This window comes from Mustela nigripes, chromosome 11 (assembly GCF_022355385.1).
Source record: "Mustela nigripes isolate SB6536 chromosome 11, MUSNIG.SB6536, whole genome shotgun sequence".
NCBI classification, from domain to species: Eukaryota; Metazoa; Chordata; class Mammalia; order Carnivora; family Mustelidae; genus Mustela; species Mustela nigripes.
In genome coordinates, this window is record NC_081567.1 from 26,687,488 (window position 1) to 26,706,006 (window position 18,519).

At 46.5% G+C, this 18,519-nt stretch overlaps 2 protein-coding genes across 5 annotated transcripts in view; one reads left to right on the forward strand and one right to left on the reverse strand.

Annotated features, from left to right (window-relative positions):
- Positions 1-12,638, reverse strand: part of LOC132026872 (BOS complex subunit NOMO1) — a 54,673-nt gene extending 42,035 nt beyond the window's left edge. Inside the window, exons 1-7 of the mRNA XM_059415243.1 lie at positions 12,396-12,638; positions 10,014-10,103; positions 8,495-8,540; positions 5,432-5,532; positions 4,175-4,281; positions 1,996-2,068; positions 102-254 (exon numbers count right to left, since the gene is read on the reverse strand). Coding sequence (XP_059271226.1) covers positions 102-254; positions 1,996-2,068; positions 4,175-4,281; positions 5,432-5,532; positions 8,495-8,540; positions 10,014-10,103; positions 12,396-12,560 — 735 coding nt within the window. The 5' untranslated portion in view covers positions 12,561-12,638. The remainder of the gene's footprint in view (positions 1-101; positions 255-1,995; positions 2,069-4,174; positions 4,282-5,431; positions 5,533-8,494; positions 8,541-10,013; positions 10,104-12,395) is intronic.
- A 2,942-nt stretch (positions 12,639-15,580) lies between these two features.
- The window catches only part of ABCC6 (ATP binding cassette subfamily C member 6), a 45,546-nt gene continuing 42,607 nt past the window's right edge, over positions 15,581-18,519 (forward strand). For 2 of the 4 annotated variants that reach the window (XM_059415244.1, XM_059415245.1), the window contains exons 1-2: positions 15,585-15,743; positions 16,825-17,007. In XM_059415244.1, coding sequence (XP_059271227.1) covers positions 15,708-15,743; positions 16,825-17,007 — 219 coding nt within the window. In that variant the 5' untranslated portion in view covers positions 15,585-15,707. Of the gene's footprint in view, positions 15,744-16,824; positions 17,008-18,519 lie in introns of those variants that run through there. The other 2 variants (XM_059415248.1, XM_059415246.1) reach the window with 2 other exon arrangements.

The window sequence follows — 18,519 nt, forward strand, 5'->3', positions numbered from 1 at the left end:
CCCCCTGACTGGCGTTTCAACAGTGTGTTCTTAGTCGGCAAGCACCCTTCCTCCCAACCCCCAACCTCCGCCTAGTCTGTTCTCCACTGTTCTTTACTTACCTCTTTGGAAACCACAGAGGAAAAGAGAAGAAACTTCACCCCTTTCATGGGCTCCCCATCGCTGCGGACAGAGCCAGACACATTGTAGCCGGCCACTATGAGGGGACTGGCGGCGTTGGCGTTGGAGTTGGTTACCCGCACAGTGGTGCTCGCCTACAGAAGAAGGGGACTTTACCTTCCCAAACAACAAACCCTCACAGAGTGTTAAACAACCACGAAGACATGTTTCAGCTAAAATATGAACACAGAATATTGGGAACGTAGTAGGATCAGAGCCACGTGTTTGGGAGAACTGAACGGAACTGAAAGGAAATGTGGCAAAATGTCAACCACCAGGATGACTTCCTTTGCACAGCTGACTTTTACCTCTTTTACACTTTTCCACCTTCCAAATTTTCTACCTGTGTTACCACTCCTTGGCGCTGTTTGATCTGCTGCGATTTTTGAAAATGAGTGTGCTTTATTTTTTTCCATGTTTAACAGTGTGTATGCATGGAATTTTAAAGCTGTCAAAGCAAAGTTTATAGAGAAGAAAGTGCACACAGTCTAGGGCACAGTGCAGTGATCTTCACAAACTGAACACAGCCTGTAACCAGCAACCAGGAGCCCCCTCACGCTCATTTCCAGGTACCAGCTGCCCAGGACAAGCCTCACACTTTCAACAGCATGCCCCACTCGGGAACACAATCTTATATTAATAGACTCAAATCCCCTTATCCATACAATTAACAATATAAGACTTAAAATTTCTTTGAATTGTAATGTGTAAGCCATGAGTTTTAAATAAAACATTTTTAACCCCCTGAATATCCAGTTATGAATAGTACACAGTGAAGTTGATATACGAAACTGTCCCATCAATTATAAATGCTTAAAACCTATAAAGGAAAAACTGACATAACGAGTCTAATAGAGCCTTAGCAAGAAGGAAACACAGCCTCAAATCCAACATACAAGTTAATGTCTCAGAATGTCCTTTAAACTTTATCTCAATTTGTTTTCTTATAGTGATTACAAATCCTCACCTGGTCTGTTTCTTCCTTTTTTTGATCTTTTATCATAAACTATTTCTGTCCAACACTACTCTGAAGAACACCTGTACACACTCAAACCAGCTAAAAAAAGAAAAGCAGAAGTACCACTCGGGAGCCGAGTGGACCCCGACCTCCCTTCCTGCCTCTCTCTGTAGATGCCAGTTTCATAATGAATACGGTGTTCGCCACTCCCATGCATGTCCCCATACCTTTTTCTACATAGGACTCTGTAAGTGCAAGTACCCTGAGTGTTTTTAATTACTGCAGAAACATCGTGTCTCTTTACCTTTGGCAATTTGCTTTTTTCCCTCAACATTATGTTTTTAAATGTACTCCTACTGATCTGTGGAGCTCTGGTTCACTCATTCTTGCTGTCCTACAGGCTTCTGTGTGACGAAACCCCACGCTACTCTCCACCTAATGGGCATTTAGGTTGTTTAAAATATTTTGTTCGTACAAACAAAACTGCCACGGACATTCCTTCACCTTCTCCTTGGGCGCACGTACAACTGTTTCTAGAATGTTAAGTATATTTATAGGTTGCTGTTTCAGACTGGAAAAAGAACAACAAATAAATCTCATCGGGTCCTTCTGGTGTTGATTCAGCTTAAAATAGCTACAGTTAATAACAGACCTATTTCACAGCAGGAAAACAATATTGTCACCTAAAACCAAAAACAACAGAAGGAACATCTGCTACAATGAGTTTTATCTTATAAATACCAGTGAACCAATCCGCAGCACTGTCTTTTTCTCATCTACTTCCAGAGAAACCATAAACCCTTTTCACATCCTGAACGGGAACCCCTATGCTTGTTCCCAAACCTGAACACTGTCGGCACAGCCGTCGACACACTCACCTCTTTCAATGCCCAGGTTGGATGAGTTGCAAGAATTTCATAATCTCCAGGAAGAACTTTAAAAAATGCAAACCTAAGAAATACAAAATACCAATTAACTTTCTCTCAACAGCCTGAGTGTTCTAATTAATGGCTAATATTGGAAGCATTAGAAAATAAGGTCTGGATTATCACCAACTTGCCATTAGTTGGTTAAATGAGCATAAACAAAATTCAGTCCTTCACTGTACAAATCCACATTGGAGAGCACTTATTGAGTACCTACTGTGTACAAGAACAGGTGTTCCATGCACTGACAGGAAGGAGGTTTTATGTTTCCCTCAACCCCAAGGATATCTGACCTTAAAAACCAGTCACTGTGGTTCAGTAGGGATTAGTCACAGAACATTCAAGTGCGTTTTGGCAGAGGTGATAGGCATGAACAGGCAAAGAGAAGAGAAGGAAGTATGCAGAGGACCAGAGATGGGAAGGGAAGCATCCTGTGTGAAGAAGAGAGAACAGAGCTGACAGCCCGAGGTCTGTGTTAACACAAGACGCTGCTAATGGTGTGGGCAGGGAAAATGATAACAAGCTTTGAAACCAATACAGAAGAGATGAGGTCCTTTACCAGAAACAAATACAGTGTGAGCCATTCTGGGCTCTTGCACAAACTACGATGACCAAACCAGACTCCAGTGAAAACCAGTTAAGTAACTATGGGCAAATCAAGACCAGAATGACAGGAACTAAGGCTGGAAACCCTGGCCCCAGGATTCTGATACACTTAATCCTTCACATGTGCGAGCACCAGACAACAGGAGGGCTAATTCTAGTGAAATGGACACAAAAAAATCCACCTAATTTCTTCTTCTGTGGTGGTATCATATAAAGTATTGCTTGTCATAACTGGACACAGCTTGGAAATCACTTTGCTACAGTAAAATTGAAATTACTATGGGATTTTGGCCTTTGTGCATGTTATGATCATTGTTTTAGTCTGTGCCGATGAAGGAGATTCAACAAGTTCAAGTTCCTTTGCCCAGTGAGGTCAACAGCAAACTGCTGCTAGCCTAGAGAAAATGGAAGCCCTGTGTTCCTCCTGCAGGCATCCATCAAGCAGAACTAAATGGTATCCCCACACTGAAAAAGAATTTCAACAGTCCTCATTGAAAAACTGGATAGCCTACTGACAGACTCATTATAAATTTCTAATTTGCAGTTAAGTCAGCTTTGTATATTGAAGGAGTAATGATTTGAACACTTTCAAAATTATCAGTTGGAACTACTCTGAATTAATCTTGGCACATCTGTTAACACTTACAACTCAACGATATAAATCCATTAAATAAATACTTTAAATCTGACTCAACAAGGTTAATTAAATAGTTGTCAGTTCCCGCTACAAAATAATTTTGATGTAATAGTGATAATATGATTTTTGAAAAATCACAACTGAGGGGTTCCTGGGTAGCTCAGTTTGTTAAGTGTCTGACTTTTGATTTTGGCTCAGGTCATGATCTCAGGGTTGTGAGATCGAGTCCTGCATTGGGCTCTGTGGTGGGCATGGAACCCACTTGGGATTCTCTCTCCCTCTGGCCGCCCCCCCCGCCACTGCATGAATGTGGGAAAATTTTTAAATTCTAAATTTTAAAATTAAAAAAATCATAATTGAGCAAATCTATATTGAGCTAACGCTATTAAGCACATACTCCATGCTAGGCAGTTTGAAATAATGTTAATTTAATCTTCCTATTAACCTTAGGGGGTGGGTTCCACCATCATCATCATTTTTAAAGACAAAAACTGAGGCCCAAAGGTGTTAAGTAAAAACACCTTTACTGTTAACACTTTACTGTTAACTTGTCCCAGGTCCAACCCGATTCAGCGGGGGAACCAGGATTCAAACCCAAGTTTCCAGGTTCCAGAGCCAAACCTAACTGTTAAATGTGGGCCTACTATGTGCCAGGCTCTGCAGTAAGTGCTGTACAGACATTAACTCATGTTTAATCATCCCGTCACCGAGAGAGCCAAGGGCTCAGATGACTTCCATTTTACAGATGAACAGCTGAGGCACTGAAAGCCATGAACTTGTCTGCAGGTAAGAGGCGAAATAAGGACTCGAACGCAGGTCTCCCAGGCCCAATCACTGGCTCCCTCCCTCCCATGAGCTGTGAGGCAACATGACACCGGCAAGACTCACTTTCCACCAGGCTGTGTCACTGTGGACTGGATCTTGGCTTCAGTCCCCGTATTTCTCAGGGACACCTGAACTCCGGCAGGGCCCAGGGGCTGCCCTTTGCTGAGAACCTGCCAAGGAGAAGGAGGTCAGGACCCAAACCAGCAGCAAAGTTCTCCTCCTAGCAGCACATCCCGTTCATGTTCCCTACATGGAGCTTGTACCCTTCTTTGGGTCAAGACTCCTTTGCAAAGAGTAGACAGATTATGGATACCCTTCCCGGGCACTGCTGAGGGGCTAAGTGACAGAAAAACACTTCATTTCACCGAATCTAGGACACTAATAGCTAAAGATGCACCGTTATTTTATAAGTGACAGAGAAAGAAAAATAACCCACGATCCTCCTCACTAGCAAGCAACTCACACATCAAGGCAGGATCACCTTGCCTCTCCAAGAATGGGCACCTCACTCTCAGTGTAGAGGCAGAGGAGAAATGAACTGCCATGAAGAAAAGGACAGCAAGGCAATTTACACATGTCCACCCTGGTGCCAGATGGAGGGAGGAACAAGAACTCCCCAGAGAATCTGAACTTGGAGCTGCCATTCACACAGGTTAGCCCTCTACATTCACACCATCAAGGGGGCCCAAAATACTCTTGGACAATCTAGTTCACTGCAACAGCTCCTGGGAGAGTGGTGGAAGCAAATGCAAACCCTATTTGCAAGAGACCGGCTTCATCCCCCAACACTGATTACAAGTTGCCCCGAGTCCTGGGGCCTGTGCTCAGGACTGCACCCCTATACAAGGCAATCCTTGGCAGTTAGCCACCCAGCCTTCACAGGGCATGACAAGTAACCTAGATCTGGCCCCAAGAAACACCCACTGCCTTTTACACAAAACTTTACCCCTTCTCAGACCCCCTTAAAGCTTATCTATGTATGATCCCTTGTGGGCTCAGAGCCCCATGTTAAAAGAGCCCTACTTTTTTAAAGGTAGGAGAAGACTCAGTACACAATACAGAGAAAATATAAAAAATAACAATGTTCTTGGGGCTCCTGGGTGGCTCAGTCGGTAAAGCGGCTGCCTTTGGCTCAAGTCATGATCCCAGGGTCCTGGGATTGAGCCCCACGTCAGGCTCTCTGCTCAGTGGTGAGCCTGTTTCTCCCTCTCCCTCTGCCCGCCTCTCTGCCTACTTGCGTTCTGTCAAATAAATAAATAAAATCTTTAAAAACAAAGAAACAGACAAACAAAAACAAAAAACAATGTTCTGAAGCCAAACCTTCCCGTTCACAGAGAATCCGGTGAACACAAAGTTGATGTCCCCGCCCTTTGTGCAGATGTCACTGACACCATCCACATAGAGCTCCACGTTCGTCGGCTCTGATTAATGACAGTGGGAGGGGAGGGAACAGGGGACAAGACACAAGAGCCGGTTTAGTTCTGAGACAAGGTAAACCTGTGTAGGCAAAACACCTTTTCTTGGTTAACTTTCATTTTCTTTATTTGTGTGTATTAATACACTCGCATGATTTAAAATCCAAAGGTACGCAGGGAAATCTCCCTCCCAGCTCCTCCCCTGGACTCCCAGACTCCTGCCCCAGAATGAAACAGAGTGTGGAGAATAATGTGCTTTTATAATAGTCTTGTGGCTGAGCGGTAGCTCAGAGTCCCATTGAAAATGCAGTAAGCACCAAACTGTTTTATTTATGGATGCTGTGCTCGCTTCGGCAGCACATATATTTATTGGATGCTTATGCTCCTCACAGCTACTTTAACAGGTTGGTAATGACATTTACAATGGACTGATGATCAAAGTGACACACGGAAAGGTTACAAAACGACACCCCCCGCCCCAAGTCGCAGAGCTTGTGAATGACGGAGTCCCAATTCAACCTCCAAAAGCCTGGCTCCAAATGGTCCCTTGACCAAGTGCAGGACCTCAGCCACATTAAACCAGGACCACAGATTCTAATGCCCACAGGAACCAAGTCCGGGACAGGCCACATGGGAACTATGGTAAACAGGAAAGGAAACACCACCACTCAGCTTTTGCCAAATATCAACCTTTTGAAGAAAAAACAGATATCTGGATTTTATGTGCCATCTCCTGATTTTTTAATATTAGCAACTAATTCACTTTGTCTAAAAAAGAAAAAAAAAACTGAAGAGGTCATCATAATAAGGGTTAAGGTTTTTTAAAGGTCAGAAGTGTAGAGTGATAAGTAAACCAAGAGAATTTCAGGGAAATGAAGAATTACACACACACACACACACACACACACACACACACACGGGAAGATGCCAATAAAAAAATGCACATAAGATTTGAGCAGATACCTCACAAAGTGGCTATCCAACTGGCCAGTAAATATATTTTAAAAAGCGTTCAAGGGGCGCCTGGGTGGCTCAGTGGGTTAAAGCCTCTGCCTTTGGCTCGGGTCATGATCACACGGTCCTGGGATCGAGCCCCTCGTCGGGCTCTCTGCTCTGCAGGGAGCCTGCTTTCTTCTCTCTCTCTCTGCCTACTTGTGATCTCTGTCAAATAAATAAACTTTTAAAAACTTTAAAAAAAAAGGGGGTTCAATCTCATTGACCATCGAGCAAATGCAAATCATGAAATACCACCACATTACCAAGGGCCAGTGAGGCTGTGGAGCACCTAGAACCCTTCCACATGGCTCTGAGAGCAGAATTTGCTACATCTGCCTTAGATATTTAAGACTATCTCCTAGAGCCAGGCATCTAAATGCTCTCTTGCCCAGCAATCTCCCTCCTGGGACAGACCCAAGAGAAATGCAAACACACAAAACCACGTACCAAAAGACAGGAACAAGGAAATTCGCAGGACCACCACCCTTAGTGGCCAATGTCGAGAAGAGGCCTAAATGTCCATCAAGTGAAGTGGGGAGATCACTTTATACTCACACAGTGATCAAATGAGCTAACTAAAGCCACACACGTAATACAGATAGATGAATGTCACTAACAATGGCAAGAGAAAAAAAAACAGACACGAAAATGTACCCCTTTAGAATCCTCAAGGGTATCAAAATAGACAGAACTCATCCAGAACTTCCGGAGGTGGGGGCAGAGGTCACCTGCGGGGTGGGGCAGAGCGGTTAGGAAGCGCCTGCGATGGGGCCCTACTGGGTACTGGTTCTACCTCGTGACCTGGGTAGAGGTTACATGGGCACATTCACTTGGGGAACATTCAAGGGATACCCATACAACAAGTACACTTTTCTGAAAACATAATTCAATAAAAAAGCTCCTCAAGAGAAAAAACACTGGCAGGGGAGCGGGGGCTCAAAGAAAACCCTCCCACAGGCCAGGGATGATCCGCAACCTCCCCTTTAGTGCTGTCTTGGGTTTCCTCCCCCTCCTGCTTTCTAGAACACAGAGGTCAGGTGCCACCTCTGATGAAGAGGATTTCCTGCATGGAGCCAGATGAGCTGACCTGAGCTTCACTTGGGCCTTCTTGATGGCAGGGACTCAATTCCTCCTCCTCTAACTCACAAGCCTGACACAAACAAGCATGCCCTCCCACACTCCCCCCAGCTACAGAACGGGGATCACACACATCTACTCTCTTCGGAAACGTCAGCGGTGACAGAGCAGAACTCTCTCTTCTTCTGTCAACCCCATTCCCACATCTCCGGCTCTGTTAAAAGCCAGATACATCAGAAAAGTTTTGAGCTTTTGTTCGTCTGGGTGCAGAATGCTTTCAAGTATTTATTCATTGCTAACTGTGTGCCAGTCTTCCCCAGCATCGTAAATATTCTGGCCCATTAATCCTCCAAGTTAGGCTGGGAGGCACCACCACCGTGCTCCTGACTCCCTAGCAAGAAGGCTGGACACCGACCCAGGAGGAAGTAACTTGTCCAAGGTCGCTGCAGAACCAGTAATACCCAAGGTTGCCAGACCTGATCTCTTTTGTGAAGCAGATCTGGATTTTCATGTGAAATCTCACAGTGTTTAATACTGCGGCCCTAAAAGGCACCAAGGGGTCTAAGAGGCCATCCTGGGACAGGAAAGACATCCCCGCTCCTGACCTCTAGATACAGTTCTGCCGCCACTTTCTGAATGGAACTACAAAATCAGCTTCCTGAGAGGGGTTTGGGAAAAGATGCCTATTTTATGAAAGAGGGCAGAAAACCCTAGAGCAGGTCCAAGATAAATCCAATCTACTCTAAAGTAATGAGAAAAGAAGAAAAAAGACCTGTTCCGCACTAGAAATGAAGCCTTAATATTTTAACAGTGTCTGCACTTCGCCAATTTAAATTAATATTCGGCATATAATCTGATCCTCGACAGAGTACATCTGGTTATTTCGTTCACTTACCAAAACTCCACCCTAGGGGAGGCTCAATCTTCAGAATGAAATCTCCCTAAGGGGGGGAAGAAAGATAGAGGAATGAAAACTGATGACCTCTCAGCTAGATTAACAGAGTTCAGTGCTTCTGTTTAATCTAGCATTTTTCCACCTGCAATGAAATTCTAAGCACATGTTCCAAGTAGCTGTGGGCTCCCTGATGGCCTTCAGATGCCGAGAGCTGAGGCCGGATGCCCAGGAGGGCCCACCCGACCAATCGGAAGATACCAACCCAGTGCCCAAGGAAAAGCTCTAAAGGGACGATACCCAGCCACTCTTTGTCTTCTGATACCAGGCGTACTACTAATGGAGTCTCCTATTAACCCCTTCTATGCCCAAGGCTGATAGCGTCAGCACATATCCTTAGAAACGAAAGTCATTTCTTAAAACTGGATGTTATGCACACACCCTGCTTTCTTGAGGTTGACATAAAGTTAAAAAAAAAAACATATTTTAAGACCCTACTTCTAGAAGTCAGTCCTATGTATTGTGCCTAAAGATGTACCTTCAAGAATATTTACTGCTGTGTTGTCAGTAGTAATTTTTTTTAATTGGGGAAAGCCTCTATGCCTACCAACAGAGAAGTGGTTACAGTTTTTATTTGATTCTGATGTGCTGTGCAGCCATTAATAAGAAGATAATCCATACATACTGATGTCGAAAGCTTATCAAGATGATCTCATAGGGAAAAAAAATCAAATTGCAGAATAACTCCTATTGTTTAATTCCATCTGACATAAAAAAAAAAATCAAAAGTATGTGGGTTTATGGATTATTTCTGCAACATGCTATAAATCTGTTTCCAAATAAAGAGTTGAGATGGGGAGAAGACACTGTGCGGGGGAGGGGGGGGAGACCAGGGGGGAACGCAAGCAGGTAGGCATGGATACGTATCTTCACACACGTGCACATATGTGTGCATGTTTATAACACAAAGAAAGCAGTCTTTTGGGATACGCACCAAACTTGTATCAGTCATTACCCCTACAGAAGGATGAGAAATTGGGGGGTAAAGGTTAAAATATACTTCTAAGGACCTTGTTTTGTTGTTTTCCACAAAGCTCATAAAATCATAGATCACTTGTATCAATTTTTTAAAGAATATTTTAAGCCGCTTGCAAACGTCACTCTACTAACTCAGAATTTCTCCGGGTTAGCTCTGCTGACATCTGGTCTGCCCTTGCACCAGGACAGGTAGCCCAGCTTCATTTCTGGCCTCTACTCACCAGATACTGTCGCAATCCCCCAACCCCAAGCAGTAGTAACAACCCAAAATGTCTAGGCATTGCCAAGTATCGCTGAGAACCACTGTATTCAAACCAGTTTAAAAACTGTCTCCCTCAAAATCTGGCCAGAATTGTCAAAGTCCACTTGTGACTTATAAAAGAGACCAGCGTTTGCTCATGTGGTGTATCAAGGCTGTCTGGTTAGTGCAGTCCTATGGGCCACACTAACTCCTTCCCATCATAAACAATTACAAGAGTCTTACCTTATCATACAAGGGGATCATAAAGTAACCATTATTAGGGGCACAGTCTGTCTGGTATTTCAAAGTCCCATGCTTGGTATACAGCTTTATCTAGAAGGCAAGGAAAGAAGAGAAGTCATAAGAGAATTAGCTACGTATCTTACGCCAAATGCAGGGACAGAGAGAAAGACAAGGTATCTTCAAATACTGTGATCAGATATTGTTCTGGCTAGAAACCATCTAAAGACTACCCCCCAAAGTTGTATTTTTCAGTTTATGTTTAGAGGCTCTCTCTATGTTGTTCCTATCTATAACGAATTTTCCAATTCACCATTAATAAGGTACTTATTAAAATGCAATCTCCAAGCCCCACTTCTGTTTCCAAACTAGGTCAGGAGGGAGGGCCAAGGATCTGCATTATTAACCGCAAATGATTCCCAATAATTGGAAGTAACACTCGTAGAAACTCTGAATTTTCTCTTCTATTTTCATTCTTGGGCAAAAACAAATCCAAAGACATTTAGTCCATATCTTCTCCAGATCTCTAAAGCTCTTGCATCCCAACACAATCTGTTACCCTTTTAAGATGTTCAAGCAAAGTCTGGGTCTTCCATGTACTATGTGACCTTGGGCAAGTCATTTAACCTCCTGAGATCCAATTTGTTCAGGGGTAAGAAAAGAACCACTCCCCTTCCTGGTGATTATACAGATTCTATGCCTATTAAGCACCTGGCAGAAAGGACGACTCAAAAAAAAAAAAAAAAAAAAAGAGTAGTATTCTTATTATTTGACTATATTACCGTGTTGTATTATATCATGTCTCTCTGCCTTCACTTTTCTCCGACAGCCCCAGGAAACTACAACCTGCAAAAAGCCTTGCAAGGTACTTTCTGAAACCACCTGTGCCCTCACACTGAGAGGCAATCTAGGAGGTGACATGGGCACCCAGCAGAACCTAGGGACCTTGCCACTACCAGTGGGCAGAGTCACTGAACACCTGACTTCAGATCAAAAACGGCACAGAAGCCACAGACAGACAGGTCTTGAAGGTGATAATTACCTTCTTCAGGAAACAGACCGTACTGGGCTCTGCTGTTTCTGTTCGAACCTCACCATCCTACAGGAATAAAAACTGGCATCTGGAACAAGGCCCAGTGAAAGACCTAGTGGGGTGTGGAACCAATTTTTGACCAGATTTGCTGAGAATCTCAGCAACCAGATTTGTAGAACATACTGGCTTAATCCTCCACGGCAGCCCTTCAGCTACCAGAACTGGAGAGGCTCATATGTGCTTTCAGTCAGCCTTTGGGATCTTGGGTCCCCCCAGAGTCCCTTCTCTTTGGAATCTCCTAGCCTCTTCCCTTTTTCTCTTTCAAATCCCCTTCTCCTGCCCCACCATCGGGGCAGGAGCCCTAAAATAGAGCCCGGGGCTGCATTAGGTTCTGTCCCATCTATCCTGACAAGTGACCTTCCTCTTCACAAAAGCTTTCTGGGTCACAGTCCCACTGGGCTGATAATCATGGATCCGCATGGTGCTTTACAACTTAATAAAAAGACTTCTGCACAAATCTCTAGTGTAATTCCAATAACTACCCGGTAAGGCAATCAGGGCAGCTGAAGACATTCCATTTAGAGAGGAAAAAGGGAGTCCCCAAGGAAGGAATGGGGGAAGATTAAAAATACAGATTCCCAGCCCCTGAGATGTCAACAGAGATGTACTGGGTCAGGTTCTCTGGCATGAGAATCAAAGCCCTCAAAGAGCATCCTGGGGGGTGGGGGGGGGGGGGGTGGAGAAGGAGGGGATTAGAACCTTTGGGGCTCCGAGTTCTTGGACTAGAGAAGACTTTGCAGTCTCCAGGTTCTGGAATATGGGCTTCAGGAAATCTAAGCTTCAGGGGGTCTGTGTTTTGAGGATCTGGGGTCTGGGTCTTGCTGAGAGTGGACTGTAAGAGATCTGGGGCCTGGATTCTGGGGACGGTCAGAGTCCTCTACCATCCTGGATGTGGATTCTGGATGTCTGGAGTTTGAGTTCTGAAGAACCTGGTGCCCTGATTTGAGGGATCCTTCGTTTTGAGTGACCCGATAAAAGTTACGAACCACCGACATCGTCCCCAAAAATGTCCCTCACACCCCCTGCGCGCACACCTCCAAGCCCCCGACCCCCACTCCGCAGCTGACCCCACGACAGGAACCCCCCACCCCAGCGGGGTGGGACGGGGCGGGCCGGGGCGGTGGAGAGCCCGCGGAAAGCGGAGCCTTCAAGGAGGAAAGGACTCCTAAAACGTGGAGCAGGTGGCAACCGCCTGGCGGATGAGGCGAGGCCACCGCAGCCCGCACAGGCTGAGCGACTGGCCCACGGTCGCACGGCGAGCTCCGGCCCGGGCCGCGGCGTGGGGCGCTCACCTCGATGAGCGAGTAGTTGATCTCCACGTCCGACTTGACGAAGCCCCCACAGCCCACCACGATGTCCTCAGAGCCGCGCGCCGGACCCACGACGCCCAGCAGCAGGACCACAGCGGCGGCCACCGCCACCGGCCCCGGCGGCCCCAAGCCCCCGCACGCCCGCATGGCCCGTTCCCTGCCGCCCGACCCGCCGCAGGCCTCCCAGTCCCGCCCCTTGCTCCGCGCGCGGCCCGCAGCTTCCTCCTCTGCCGCCGGCTGACAGCCCAGGCCCCGCCCCCTAGGCGCCGCGCTTGCGCGCTCCGGCTTCAAGCCCACCGCCCCGACAAATGAACTACGGCACAAGCTCAGCAACAAAACGAAATCATTGGTGCCCTCTGGAGGCCTGGAGGACTCCGCGCACCGTCTAGCAGGTGCTGTCGCAAGGTCCCGGAGTACAGGTACAAACTCCAAAGTTGAATTATACTTTGAAAGTCAATATCGCTGAAACTGGAGATGACGAAAGACTGTTGATCGAAGTATGCAACAACGTTTCCGTATCTTTTTGGCACATACATTTCGCAGACGATATATAATCTCAAAAAAACAAAAACAAAAACCCGTTAGGAATTTAAGTCGGTGCATTTTCCTGTGATAAACTATCAATACTTTTTAAAAATCAACATATAGGTCATTTAAGTCATAATAATGTTTAAAAAAGGGTATTTAAAACTTATTTTAATCTCATCTCTATTAACATTGGTATAAGAACAAATTTGAGGGTTTTCCTCCCATAAGCAAGAGATCCAAGCAGTTAATTTACTTTGCATTGTCTGTGACCTGAAGCATGAGTTGTCAGAAAATAAGTTCAAATCTCAGCATCCGGTGTTTTGTCCCAAGACCGAATGTATACTAGGATGAAAACTGTATTTAACTGCGAGTCACCACATCAAAATAGACAAAAATTGCTTTTCTGACCTAATATTGGAATTCTTCACTTTTGTCCTAAGAAAGAATCAAGTGCTTTATTTGGGTAGTTTTAAAATTTTGTTTCTACATGACCAGGTAAGAGAAAAACTTTCCCCCTGGAATTCGCCATTGTGACTAAAACTTAAGCTATATACAATTATGCATCACGGAGAGTTTAAACTTTGCCACGGTCAAAACTTTCATAGTGGGTGCGATGGAATGATCCACCCACTGAAGATCTCAACCACGAGCACATCTGATTTCAGTTTCTCACTCTGCATTCTCGAAATACAGTGGAATTCTCAACTCTTTGGTTATAAAGAGAAACTAGTTAAATTATTTTATTTATTTGGATTATTTACTTATTTAGTTATTTCAGGGAGGGGGGCGCAGAGGGAAAATGAGAGGGAAACGCTCAAGCAGACTCCATGCTCAGCGAGGAGCCCAGTATGAGGCTTAGTCTCATGACCCTGAGATCACGACCTGAGCCAAAATCTAGAGTCAGACACTTAATGCTTAACTGACTGAGCCACCCAGGCATTCTTAGGGTTTGTTATTCATAACTACAATCGAAACAGATGCCCTTTCTCCTCCCTAGCATGAATCCCTGGTTTGTCTTGGCAAATCTTCAGGGGGTTGAAAGCCACCAGTTAGGAAATGCTGGCCTTGGGGCACTTGTGTGGCTCAGTTGCTCGGGCGTCTGCCTTTGGCTGGGGTCATGATCCCAGGGTCTTGGGACGGAGCCCCACATGGGGCTTCTCCCTTTCCCTCTTCCATTCCCCTCACCCCTCGCTTGTGCTCTCTGGCTCTATCTCTCTGTCAAATAAATAAAATAAAATTTTTTAAAACAAACAAAAAACAAAAAAGGAAATGCTGGCCTGTAGAAACTTCTTACCTTACAGAATAGGAAACCAGCAGGTGGGGGAGGGGTTGTGAAGGGGCTTGTCTAGGGCTCTGCACACAGCCTCATACTATTCAGAGGACTGGAAAGAAGGCTCTGGAATGCCTGAGTCCTGTTCTTGGCTCACCCAACTGATTTCCTCTGTGTTCTTTCTCACTTCTTGAATATTCCCCCTCAAATTTCCACTGTTCCCCTCAAATTCATCTTTAAACATACAATAAAATAAAGCATTAGGACTGTGGCAATGCCATCTGGAGGCGGGATCACAGAGGGAGAGAGGGCTCAAGCCTCCCCCTAATTTCACCAGCTTCCTCCCAAATCAGCTCAAATAAACAGACTAAACTTGTAAATGAAAACAGCGGACCTGCCACCTTCAGCTTCAAAACTGAGTTTGTTCTTTGCGTGACTGCTCTTCGAGAAGACCCAGGCAGGAGGACAGCTGAAAGGCATACTGACTTGGACCCCAGACTAAGGTTAGGAAACCCCCAAAAGAAAGAGAGAACCCACCCAGTGGAGGGCATTCATGAGGACAGGGGTGAACACCTGCAGAGAAGGGACAGGACAGCATGCGGAGTGCAGACGACGTTGTCTGAAAAAGCTGTCTTTTCATTTCTACCGCAAGAAGAATGCGATGCTTGTGGCAGAAAGAAAGACATCAGAATAGGAAAGGAAAAAGAAGAGAAAATTAGGATTCCCATGATCACTGCTGCCGTGCATTTCCATTTTTCATCTATGCATGTATGTTACATAGAGGATTTTCCAAAAAGAGCTACTGGCTGGGAGCACACACCTTGCTTTTAAGACCCAGGAAAGGAAGGCCAAGATTTGACTTCTTTACCCACTTTCCCCAACCTAAGCATATACTTTTCTACTTTTTTTTTTTTTTTTTGGCAAAAATATCATAGCCTATTTTGTATAACAATCTTTCTTTCTTTCTTTCTTTCCTCTTATTTAGGATGTAGCAACCATCCTTCCACATCCTATTTCTGGTATGGCACTGTGATCCCCTGCTTAGTAGCCTAGGCATGAAATAACACCACCAATGCTAATAATCGCTAGTTCTTGTGAGCATTTACTGTGTGCTGCACACTGCGCTAAACTCTTTACTCGTGATCTGAAAATCTTCCCACCACCCTACAAACAGACAGTGTTCGTCCCACTTGTTGCGGGGCTGGAGGGTTTTACGGGGATGCCACCGCACTCTCGGGCCTCCGGGATCCCCTCCCCCGGTGCCCTCTCGGGCCACCCAAAGCGCCCCCTCCAATCGCCTTCTCCCACCCCTTCACGCCCCACCCCTCCTGCGCGGCGGGACCTTGCCCTGGGCTTGGCAGTCCCGGAGCTCAAATCTCAGAAGAGCCTGCCAGTCGCCGCCCCTTTCAGGACCCGGAGCTTGGCCGAGGTGGCTGCCCGGGGACCGACGGGCCGACCGCCGGGCGCACAGACAGACGGGCGCTGGGGAACGCGCGATGGCCGCGTCTGCAGAGCCCTGTGTGGGACAGGATGTAAGTGTCCCCCTCCTGCCCCAGTCTCCTTTTCCGGGCTTGGTAGATCTCTCCGACAGCTCTCTAAGGCGGCGATACTGGGGAGGGGAGAGACCACCAAATTCGCAGCCAAAGGAACAGCGCGGGGAGACCGACCCCTTTAACAGGTCCTGCACCCCACCCCCAGACCCCAGCACCGCTAATGGGGCCTCCAGACTTCCCAGCTGCCAGCAGGTTTTGACCTCTATTTGCATAAAAGCTTCTGGACCCCCGCCTCTCTGGCTGGCTTTCTCTTTCATCCAGGTTCTTAGCAAAGGACTCTGGGGAGTGACGTTCAGGGGGTGGGAGCGAGAGTCGCCAAATCCCAGGATTTCAGGGGCCAGATAGGTAAGGCAGGATTAATAACTGATGTTAATTGAGGGCTTACTTTGTGCCCAACGTCCTACTATGTGCTTTACTGGTATTAACCCATTTAATGCAACCCTTAGAGGTAGACTCTCTTCACACCACCCCTCTCCTTTTCAGGGGAGGAAACTGAGGCGCAGGGAGGTTGAAAGTCCCAGTGTTGGCCAGCGGGGAAATGGGGAGCAGTCAAGAAAGATAACCCACACCTCCGCTTTCCACCTGGATGACAATCACCCCAGCTATTTACTTTCTGGGCTTCTGCTTCCTTCTGTGCAAAAGCGCAGTGATAATTGCCTCTGCTTCTTAGGGTTGATGATATTAGCATTAAAGGAGTTGAGAATGTCGAGGTACTCCAAAGGGTGCTTGGTCCATTTTCATGTCAATGTTAGGAGTCCAAAAGATTGGAGCGCCTGGGTACTCAGTTGGTTAAGCAGCTGCCTTGGGCTCAAATCATGATCCCGGGCTCCTGGGATCGAGACCCAGATCAGGCTCTCTGCTCAGCGGGCCTGAGCGAGCCTGCTTCTTTCTCTGCCTCTGCCTGTCACTCTGCCTGTTTGTGGTCTCTCTCTGTGTCAACACATAAAGAAAATCTTTTTAAAAGGTGGGGGGAGTCCAAAAGGTTGCCTTGCCCCCTAATCAGGTGAGTTTGGAACCCCTGCGTTGTACCATCACAAGGGTGGCCCTGGTGTTCCCTCAGGTCTGGAACGAGACAGAGCCTGAGCCCACTGCTCTCCACCTACTGAACGTGTGCTTCCTGAAAACGGCAGGGGTCTGGGTGCCCCCTATGTACCTGTGGGTCCTTGGCCCCATCTACCTCCTGTATCTCCACCGCCATGGCCAAGGCTACCTCCGGATGTCCCTGCTCTTCAAGGCCAAACTGGTAACTGCTGCCTCTGGGAGCCTGTAAGCAGACAAGTGTTGGGAGGTGGATGGGGGAAGCAGGCTGGAACCAAGCTGAGACCCCCGAAGTGGGCATTCCTCCTTTTCAAGGAGCATACACAGTGTGGGGACAAGAAATTCATCAAACAGAGCAATACTCCAGAGGCTACGAAGGAAAACCTCTGAGAAACAAGATCCGCCCCACAAAGATTTCGTGATAATAAAATCCCCATTGTCTGCAAACACACCCATCTGGCCCCTCGTGGGTTCCTCGCCTGTTTATGGACACCTGGCATTCCCCCAAACAGTGCAGTGTCTCCTCCTGGGATCCACGGGGTGATTTTAGAATCGCGCCGGGATGAACTTTTTAAGTTCTTTAAGAGGCTTGCATGGATTTTCATGCTTCTCCACTCGCAGTCCTAAAAGCCAGCTCTTAAAATTGTTACATACTTGTTTTCCCATGCTACAAAAACACTGGCATTCCATATGCAAGACTTTCTGCTCATCCGCCCCCTTCCCCAAACTTCTATAAGAATGTCCTTCAAAGTTCATTTATCCCCTTAACACCTTGTTAATTTTTCTCCCATTGCTGACCTACCAAGTGGTTGCACACTCTTCCTTAAAGGGCCAGATAGTATCTATTTGAGGCTTTGAGGGTCACATGGTCTCTGCCCCAAGGATTCTGCAGCAGGAAAGCAGCCACAGACAACAGTGAATACATAGACGTGACTGTGTTTCAAGTAACATTTTATCGATAGTCACTGAAATTTGAATTTCAGATAACTTTCACGTAAAATTTTTGAGTTTTGTTTACTGATGGAAAAATGTCAAAGCCTGGTTGGCGCCTGGTTGGCCCAGTTGCTTAAGCATCTGACTCTTGATCTCAGCTCAGGTCTTGATCTCAGGGTCATGAGTTCAAGCCCTGCATTGGGCTCCACGCTGGGCACGGAGCCTACTTAAAAAAGAAAAGGAAAGAAGGAAACATGTCGAAACCATTCTTAGCTCACAGGTGATACAAAAACAGGCGGCCTGTCAAACTCAGCCTGTTGGTAGTCGTTGGAGCCCTGCTTTGGACTAACTGAGGTGCTCGCCATAGCTTCTCCAATGCACCCAGGTCCCGACTTCTCTCTCGCCTGCGTGCACCCTGTCACTTTCTTTCCTTCAAAAGAGACACCACCGCATCTTCGAGAAGGGTCTAGAGACCTACCAGTCCCAACCGAAAGTTTCTCTGATTTCACTGGAGGGTTCAAAAGGGACTCAGTGAAGCGAGTGGAACTTTTTTTTTTTAAATATTTTTATTTGTTTATTTGAGAGACAGTGAGAGAGAGCATGAGAGGCAAGAAGGTCAGAGGGAGAAGCAGACTCCCCATGGAGCTGGAAGCCTGATGCGGGACTCGATTCCGGGACTCCAGGACCGTGACCTGAGCCAAAGGCGGTTGCTTAACCAACTGAGCCACCCAGGCGCCCCACGAGTGGAACTTTTTCACCTGCGGAATGAATGTCGTTTCTGCCA